The sequence below is a fragment of the Physella acuta genome, unplaced genomic scaffold (genome assembly GCF_028476545.2).
Source record: "Physella acuta isolate Inbredline_101_S28 unplaced genomic scaffold, ASM2847654v3 ptg000860l, whole genome shotgun sequence".
In the NCBI taxonomy this organism is placed as follows: Eukaryota; Metazoa; Mollusca; class Gastropoda; family Physidae; genus Physella; species Physella acuta.
In genome coordinates, this window is record NW_026732377.1 from 221,389 (window position 1) to 231,505 (window position 10,117).

The 10,117-nt window shown below is 37.9% G+C and overlaps 1 protein-coding gene and 3 non-coding genes across 4 annotated transcripts; 2 read left to right on the plus strand and 2 right to left on the minus strand.

Annotated features, from left to right (window-relative positions):
• Positions 1–682: 682 nt before the first annotated feature.
• Trnag-ucc (transfer RNA glycine (anticodon UCC)) lies at positions 683–754 on the minus strand. Its single transcript has one exon. It is a non-coding gene; the product is annotated as a tRNA-Gly (tRNA).
• A 539-nt stretch (positions 755–1,293) lies between these two features.
• Trnag-ucc (transfer RNA glycine (anticodon UCC)) lies at positions 1,294–1,365 on the minus strand. Its single transcript has one exon. It is a non-coding gene; the product is annotated as a tRNA-Gly (tRNA).
• Positions 1,366–7,172: 5,807 nt separating this feature from the next.
• LOC131952212 (ubiquitin-fold modifier-conjugating enzyme 1-like) lies at positions 7,173–7,782 on the plus strand. Its single transcript, XM_059314782.1, has one exon. The coding sequence runs from the start codon at positions 7,186–7,188 to the stop codon at positions 7,702–7,704; it is 519 nt and encodes a 172-aa protein (XP_059170765.1). The 5' UTR covers positions 7,173–7,185; the 3' UTR covers positions 7,705–7,782.
• Positions 7,783–8,992: 1,210 nt separating this feature from the next.
• Positions 8,993–9,133, plus strand: LOC131952219 (U4 spliceosomal RNA). The gene has a single exon (XR_009388521.1). It is a non-coding gene; the product is annotated as a U4 spliceosomal RNA (small nuclear RNA).
• The last annotated feature ends 984 nt before the right edge of the window (positions 9,134–10,117 follow it).

Here is a 10,117-nt window from a genome sequence, read left to right on the forward strand (position 1 = left end):
TAGCGCGTACATTGTGTTTTTTAAAGGCTGTACACCATAGACAAGATGGGCAACAATACGTTCATTTTAAACAGCGTGATAGGCTATGGATGCAATAGGTTGTTATGGTCGCTAACAAAATTTAATTAGGCGCGTCCTCCGGCGTCACTGCAGGGTGCGATTTGGCGCCCAGGGCTATCCCGCGAGCACTAAGCGCCTACCTTAGTTTTAAGGAGCACCCTACAATACGACATTCGATGATTAAACCGATCTCAGTTTTAGGAAACAAGGAAGTAGGTCTACATTGAAATATCGTGTCACTAAATATTCTAATAGAATAACGAGTGTTTACTGTTCATATGTATTATTATATCGTTCATTACCGAGTGTTGCAGACTAATAATTTTATGAGCTTTAAAAATAAAATAAGAATTATTTATATTTGTGCATGGAGCTGAAGAGCCGCATCTTGACATCAAAAGAGCCGCATGCGGCTCGCGAGCCGCAGGTTGCCGACCCCTGGACTAGAGCCATTTAACAACTGGAAATAGAACTTCACTGAAAATATCAAATTCTTGAAAAACAACCATTAACACTTCCAGACGTAAAAACGATGATTTCTATTGACCTATTTGGGGTCACACAAAGACAACATCACACTAGTGGGGGATTGGGATGTAGAAAATAACTTTAAAAAATACTATGCGTCAGCCGGGAATCGAACCCGGATCGACTGCTTGGAAGGCAACCATGCTAACCTTTACACCACCGACGCCGTTATCAATTTGTGGACTCCCTCTGACTTATGGCAAACCCAATCAGTAGCTATAGACGTACAACATTATAATCAGTCGTTGACAGTGATTGATTTGGGCACTGACGTCATCAGTTAACTACGGCACATTTCATGGCGAGGGGGAAGGGGGGTGGCGGAAAATTTCTCATTTTATAAAGTAATGTACGAAACTGATTCTTAATATGTTGGTCGATTTTTTAAAAAGTTTTTTTGTAATATAGAAATTCTGCATCATAATATATACTCAATGTTGTCGGAGCTCAGTCAATATTTCAGAAAGAAATCAATTTATTAAGAAAATAAATTCTGCAGGGATGGAGTTGTAAGCATCAGCGTGACGTAACTTTATGGGATGGGGCAGAGGGGGGTGGGAAGTTGGGGGAAGGCGTTTTGGGACTATAGGCCTCTGTGTTAATAGAATGAAGGTTCTTGCTTGTTTTTTTGTTTTGTTTTTTTAGGTCATTTAAAATTTACCATAAAAGACTTAATTGGTAATAGGTGTAAAAATAAATAAATAGTGCGTCAGCCGGGAATCGAACCCGGATCGACTGCTTGGAAGGCAACCATGCTGACCTTTACACCACCGACGCCGATACATAGCAGAGCTCAATTTCATTCAAATTCTAATCGGATAGTGATTAATTTGACTGATTGATTCGGACATTGACCTATTTGTAGTAACAGTCCTGGGAGGGGGGGGGGAGAAAATTCAACTGGAAATTTCAATTATCTAGAAGTCTACTATTGAAACTAAAACAACGAATGTGAGGAATTTGAATATTAATCTGCGTATGGTCATCCATAAACTATATCACAATGGGTTGAGGGGGGGGGAGGGGCGTAGCGAGGGGGGGGGGGGCGGTGCGGACCGCACCGGGTGACACCATTTAGGGGGGTAACACCAAGGCAAAAAATAGCAGAATATATAGAGAAAAACTTGAGGGGGTGGTGCAAATCGAAAGTTTGAGGAGGGGGGGGGGGTGCCCGGTAAGGCTCGCTACGCCTCTGGGGGGGGGGGGTGACACCATTAAGTGCCGCACCGGGTGACACCCGACCTCGCTACGCCACTGGGGGGGGAGGAGGAGGTGGGGTGGATTATGGTGACAAAGTGTTGCCATTGATCAGAGATAAATGTTAGTGTGGGGTGCAGGAAGTGAAGACCACAGACTTTTTATTTAAAAAAAATATATTTTTTTTAAATTTGCTACTCAACTGTTTAAATAGAAGTTTTTGTAAAATTTAACCTTTACAGCAAAGACGCTTTCATGTAAAAGGCATAAGGTAAATTCGGATCAGTTGGTGACAGTGATTGAGTAATATTACATTCGTTTGACGTCACACGTCTCCACCGAACTCGCTTTTGGGCAGCCCTCTTTATAAGCCCGGCAACCCTTGCCTCTTCTATTGTCCTTCCCCAGGATTTCCTTGGCCTGTCTACTTTCCTCTTCCTCTAGGGACTCCAGTCTAACGCTTCTGATAAAATTAGACTGGTCTACGATTTAACAAATTATTGGATAAAACATAAAAAAGTAAGACTGGTACGGGTTGTGGAGTGAATGACATGTAAATCAAGGTTAAACCATGTATTTGCTACTATTATTAGTTTAGCCTGAAGACTATCTTTATTAAAAAATGCAAGACAACAGAATTGTATGTTCCGTGTATAATGTCAACATTGTTAAAATATAGAATAATCACAATAAGAATTAATACAAAGACAACTTACTCTATACATTCGTAAGTCGACTAATATGTTTTACAACATTAAATACCTGATAATTAAAAGTCTATTAAAAACCATACATAACATATAATCGTAAATAAGCCGTCTTTGTTATAAAATGAATATAAACATATAGGCAATAAAATTATAATAATTTCTGATAGGGATGTAAATGATTTCTCCCCCGTCTAACCCTTATGATGTAACAATCTGAGCTAGGTAAATTGTCTTTAGTATATTTTCCTGACAACACAGCGAATCATTTCAATGATTGCATAACTAAGTGTAATCAATTATCTCCCATATTGATATACAACCGTGTTAAAGGGAAACTAGAAATATATTCTCGTTAATATAGTAATTAGTACTTCGGGAAGTATGATGCTTAAATAATGTTTATAAATGTCTACTGTATTAACCAACAAGCGATTAGGTTGTTTGATTTAGTAATTGGAGTATTTTATTTTTAAAATTAATAAACAACGTGACTACATATGGAAACAAAAACCCGTTGTTTTATTGCATTTTTACCCTTATATATTAACACGATACGCCAACCAGGTGATTTGAAAATATGAATAAATTTGAAGCTGATAATTTCTTTAGACTACAAGTCAAAAACAGTCACACAGAGGCAAAACAAAAAAAAGTCTAAAACCCGCAAAACTAATGTATGACAAAACACAATGCAAATTTTGCACCCTGCGATTTAAAACAATCTTGGAAGTGGGAGTGCACGAAAACAGCATACATAGAAAGTACAAACAATCCGAAATTTGTCCTTCGAACAGAGTCTACACGGATATACTCAAACACTTCGAAGAAGAAGACCCCAGCGAAACAATGTACAACTGCAACATTTGTAACGCATCCCTCCCATTAGACAGGTATGCGGCTGCATTTAGAAAACCACCACACGAACGCTCAACAGTAAAAAACAAAGAAACACTAGTTACTGGTTAAACTTAGACGTTTTTTTATAAAGAAATATCTCAGAAGGAAAAGAAGTAAGAGAACAAGCAACATGGAAAATATAAAACACTGTTAACTAACCACTTTAGACGTTTTGTATTAGCCACATAATATAACTCGTATATAATCTATATATATATATATATATATATATATATATATATATATATATATATATATATATATATATATATATATATATATATATAATTCTCTTGTGGGAGACGCTAGAAAACAAACAAGCTGTAAGCGCGCTCCCTACCACCCCCACCCCTACATGGTCTGGTGAGCTGTGGTTCACGCTAAATGTTTACAAGCAGAGCCGGGTTTAGTGACGACTATTAGGGGCAGATAATTTAGTTTGAAACGATTTTAAACGTAGTAGTATCGTCCTTAACGACTACTGATAGTGTTTTAAATAAATATTTACAGTGGCAGCGTTGGTACTGTCGAATTCACAAATTATGAATTACTGAAAAGTAGAAAACAAAACAACTAAATAGCGGCGTATGTTATGCCGCGGGTCGGCTCGTATGTACATATATGTTCATGTAAACCTACTATAAAAAGACTACAAGTCAACAGCCACAACAAAATAATTACACTTTTTCTTATTAACATAACTAGTAAATTAATAACAAACCTTGTGCATGCAATGAAAATAAGAAATTAAACAAACTTTCTCTTTTTAATTAAAGCTTATGTCGCTAAGATATGTAATTTCCCATTTCCCAATATAGCATATTTTTTTTTGGTAATCAAACATTTTATTAAAAAACAGTTCGTCAGCCGAGAAATCGAACCCGGATCGACTGCTTGGAAGACCCCATGCTGACCTTAACACAACGACACTATGGGAAAAGATAATTTCTAATGCGCAAATTTGGGAATACAGCCTTCTGATCATTTGCTGACGGTGATTGAGTATTCTTACCTTCAATTGACGTCACACGCTGCTTGGAAGGCAACCATGCTAACCTTTACACCACCGACGCCGATATTAAAGTCTGACCTCCCTTTGACTTATAGGAAAATTAATCAGTAGCTATAGACATACAGCATTATAATCAGTCGTTGGCAGTGATTGATTTGAGCATTTACGTCGTCAATAAACCACGTCACATTTCATGGCGGGCGGAGGGGCTGGCGGAAAATTTCTCAAATCATAAAGTAATGTATGAATCTGATTCTCAATATGTTGGTCGATTTATTAAAAACTATTTTTGTAATAAAGAAATTCTGCATCATAATATACTCAATGTTGTCGGAGCTCAGTCAATATTTCAGAATGAAATCAATTTATTAAGAAAATAAATTCTGCAGGGGTGGAGTTGTTAGCATCAGCATGACGTCACATTATGGGATGGGCAAGATAGGGGGTGGGAAGTTGGGGGAAGGAGTTTTGGGACTATAGGCCTTTATGATAATAGAGTGAAGGTTCTTGCTTGTTGTTGTTTTTACAAGCTTTTATTTAACTCACTTCCTCTGTCGCCAGTCGTCAGTCGTCAGTCGTCAGTCTAGACGGAAACGCAGGAGTGAAAATTCGGACAGTTCTACTTGACCGATACGATTCACAGTTGGCACGTGGGTCAAGACATGAAGACAATGCAATCTGAAACTAAATTTGACTTAATTGGATGCCTAATTGATTTTTTATGAATTAATTAAAATTTGGACCGAATCAGTAGGCATGTCTAGCCAACCACACCACACGCGTCATCAATAGCTGCGCCATCACGACCACGTAATGGCTGCGTTCAAAAACCATTGCGCGCCTACTGAACGTGATATTCAGTAGGCGCGCAATGGTTTTTAGTCATGTAACTCTATTGTAGATAAAACATGTAAAGTACTGAAAAAAAATTCATAAAAAACGTTTTAATAACAAGCTTTTATGTAATGATGCACTAAAAAGTAGAAAATGAATTATAGACTACTACTTAAATAACTATAAAGAAAAGCGTGGGTGTCTTCCTTAACATTAGTAAAGGTATCCAATAGATACTAAAGTGACCCACGCTTTTCTTTATAGTTATTTAAGTAGTAGTCTATAATTTATTTTCTACTTTTTAGTGCATCATTACATAAAAGCTTGTTATTAAAACGTTTTTTATGAATTTTTTTTTAGGTAATTTAAAATTTACAATAAAAGACTTAGTTGGTAACAGGTGTAAAAATAAATAAAAAGTACGTCAGCCGGGAATCGAACCCGGATCGACTGCCTGGAAGGCAACCATGCTGAACTTTACACCACCGACGCCGTTACATAACTTAGCTCAATTTGATTAAAATTCAAATCGGATTGTGATTATTTTGACACTGTTTGCTTCGAATATTGACCTATTTGTAGTCACACTCCTGTGAGGGGGGGGGGGGGGGGGGTGGGGGAGAAACTTCAACTGGGAATTTCAACTTTCTAGAAGTCAACTATTGCCACAAAAACAATGAATTTGTGTAATCTGAATATTGCCTTGTATAAGGTCATCCATAAACCACATCACAATGGGGTGGAGGGGGTGGGGGGAAGAGGAGGAAGTGGGGTGGGATATAGTGACAAAGTGTTGCCATTGATCAGAGATCAGAGGCGTAGCGAGGGGGGTGCGGAGCGCACCGGGTGACACCATTATCGAACGTTTGAGGGGGGGGGGTGCAAATCGAAAGTTTGAGGGGGGGGGGGGTGCAAATCGAAAATTTGAAAGTTTGTCCCCGGGAAGGGTCGCTACGCCTCTGTGGTGGTGACACCATTAAGTGCCGCACCGGGTAACACCCGACCTCGCTACGCCACTGTCAGAGATAATTGGTAGACAATCGTAGAGCCGGGTTTATTAACGGCTATTAGGGGCTTATAATTTAGTTTGAAACGATTTTAAACTTAGGGGAGGTAACTAAGTAGAGGCTGATTTCCCGGGGGGGGGGGGGGTAGGGTAGGGGTTGGGGGAAAGGAGGGTGGCGGGGGGTTATCGTCCTTATTAACCTACTGATCGTGTTTTAAAGCAAATATTTTCAGTGGCAGCATTGCTGCTGTCAAATTAAAAAATTATGAATTACTGTAAAGTAGAAAATAAAACAACTAAATAGCGGCAAATGATACGCCGTAGGTCGGCTCGAAACTCATTAATCGTAAATAAGCCGTCTTTGTTACAAAATGAATATAAACATACAGACAATAAAATTATAATAAATTCTGATAGGGACGTAAATAATTTCTCCCCCATCTAACCCTTATGATGTAACAATTTGAGCTCGGTAAATTGTCTTTAGTATAGGGGATATTTTCCTGACAACACAGCCAATAATTTCAATGATTGCCTAAGTGCAATCAGTTATCTCCCATATTAAAATGTAAACGTGTTAAAGGGAAAATAGAAATATATTCTCGTAAATATATTAATTATTATATCGGGAATTACAATGCTTATATAATGTTTATACGTGTTTACTGTATTAACAAAAGCAATGTTTGGTTGTTTGATTTAGTAATTAGAGTATTTTGTTTTTAAAATCAATAAAGAACGTGACTACATATGAAAACAAAAAAACCCTTGTTTTATTGCACTTTCATCCTTAAAAATAACACGATACGCCTTTATAGTTATTATACAGCTTGTGATCAAGAAGCAGCGAATAATACTTTTTTAAAATACAAGTCATGGAATTTCAGTCTATTTTTTTTTTTTTTTAAAAAAAAAAAAAAAGGAATTTCAGTCAATACACCATGGTAGACGAAGCAACAAAATCAACTTTAGCCAAAATTCCTCTGTTAAAAACCAAAGCCGGACCACGAGATGGTGATTTGTGGATACCAAGACTCAAGGAAGAATACCAAGCATTAATACAGTATGTACAAAACAACAAAGAAAGTGATAATGACTGGCTTAGGCTGGAGTCCAATAAAGAAGGAACTAGGTGGTTTGGCAAATGCTGGTACATTCATGAGTTACTCAAATATGAATTCGACATTGAATTTGATATTCCAGTGACATACCCTACAACTTCTCCCGAAATAGCTATTCCAGAGCTAGATGGAAAAACTGCAAAAATGTACAGGGGAGGCAAAATCTGTCTAACAGATCATTTTAAACCCTTATGGGCACGTAATGTTCCTAGATTTGGTATTGCACATGCTATGGCCCTTGGGCTTGGACCATGGCTGGCTGTGGAGATACCTGATCTAATACAAAAGGGAGTTATAACACACAAAAGTATACTTCAAGATCAACCTGCTTTAAGTTGAACTTGGTGCATTTAAAAGATCCTACTCTTCTTTATTTGTCATAAAAAGGCATTTTAATAAAGTAAAGGTTACTGCTAAAAAAAAAAAAAAATAGAATACAAGTCAACAGCCACAACAAAACAATCGCACGTTTTTTTATCAACATAACTCGTATATTAATAACAAACTTTGTGCATGCAATGAGAGTAAGAAATATTAACACAAACGTTCTCCTTTTAATAAAAGATTTTGAAGCTAAAATATGTAATTTCCCATTATAGCATTTATATTGGTAATCAAACATTTTATTAAAAAGAGTTCGTCAGCCGTAAATCGAACCCGGGTCGACTGATTGAAAGACCTCATGCTGACCTTTACACCACGACACTTAATATGGGAAAAGATAATTTCTAATGCGCAAATTTGAGAATACAGCCTTCTGATCATTTGCTGACGGTGATTGAGTATTCTTAGTATTATTAGGTACTATTATTACTTTAGCCTGAAGAATATCTTTATTAAAAACTGCAAGACAACATAATTGTATGTTCCATGTATAATGTCAACATTGTTAAAATATCTAATAATTCCAATATGAATAAAAAAAGATAACTTCATCTTACTCTATACATTCGTAAGTCGACTAGTATGATTTATAACATTAAATACCTGATAATTAAAAATCTATTAAAACCATACGTAACATATAATCGTAAATAAGCCGTCTTAGTTGCAAAATGAATATAAACATATAGACAAAAAAATTATAATAGGGACGTAAATGATTTCTCCCCCATCTAACCATTATGATGTAACAATCTGAGCTAGGTAAATTGTCTTTAGTTTAGGGGATTTTTTCCTAACAATACAACGTATAATTTCAATGATTGCCTAAGTGCAGTTAATTATCTCCCATATTTAAGTTTAAATTTGTTAAAGGGAAACTAGAAATATATTCTTGTTAATATTAATTAATACTTCGGGAAGTGCAATAATTATATCATGTTTGTGAGATTTGTTATTTGTTAACAAAAACATTTTTGTTGTTTAATTTAGCATTTGGAGTATTTTAGTTTTTTAATCAATAAACAAGGTGACTAAATACAAAAACAAAAAGCCGTTGTTTTATTGCATTTTTATCCTTATAAATTAATACGATACGCCTTTGTGGGTGTTTCAAAATACACTCCTAGCAGACAATTAACTATTTTTTTTAATTACTAGTCAGTAACTAGTCAACAGCCACAACACCTGCATCTGACGTTATTTTCACTGAAATCGCTGCAACGTTATGTTACGAAATTAATTTAACTATTTGATAGATCGAATAGCATAGCCAATGAGGTTTTACCGAGGCGTGGTTATTGCTAGTTGAAAACTATTCTACGCTCCCTACAATGTCACAGCCTAGCTCAACGACATATGCAAATATAGTCAACGTTCACAGAGGGGTTGCGCCCTCGGATGTTCCCCCTGGGCCGAGAGGCTTGGGGAGGAGCCTCCCGGACTACGGTCCGGGGGGTTTAATGAAATCCAGGGCCCAACCCCTTTCAGCCACCACCGCCATACTCGATCTACCTGATGAGGACTGTCCAGAACTCTTCCCGGCTGACTCACCCACCATTCAAGTTACAATCAACTCAGGAGGTCAACCCAATCTAAGAGGTCACATCCTTCGACAACTAATAAGCAACCAACAGATCTTCCTCCTCAATTATGGTCGTGCAGACACGTGGTTCTTCACATCAAATGCCTTCGACGTCACCACCCTACACAACACACACAAAACACACGGTCCCTACACACTATTCTTCACTTTACACGAAAAGAACAGAGTCAACGGAACCCTTAGGTGGGTCCCACCTACACTAAGCGATCGCACACTCATTAAAGCACTACAACCCTACAGTAACAAAGAACCTTCCATATACACAATCCCTCTCACCACCAACCGTAGCTTCTCCATACACACTGACAATCCAGCAAACATCCCCCACTACATCCAATTAAACTACAGAAACAAGTCACACAACATCCTAATAGCCATCAACGACAGAAAACAAGCCTGCCAAACCTGCTCGTCAACTTCACACTGGACCAACCGCTGTCAAACTCTCAACCTAGAATCAACGCCCAATGATCAAATACCAGCACAATCTACAGCTCCATCCGCTCTACAAGGCCCCATGCCAAGTAATCAGCAACACTCCTCAACCGAAGACGCAGCACCGAACCCGAAAACACCGCCCAAAAAACAGCCCCCAGCACAACAACCAGCGCCACCCGCCCAACCAGCAACAACACCAAGCAGCCAGCAAATAACTCCAATCGCCAAGCCACCTCCAACAACAAGCAGCCAGCTAGAAGCACTACCCGCCCAGACAACACCATCACCAAGCAAACAACAAGCAACGATCAAAAAACCGATCAACCC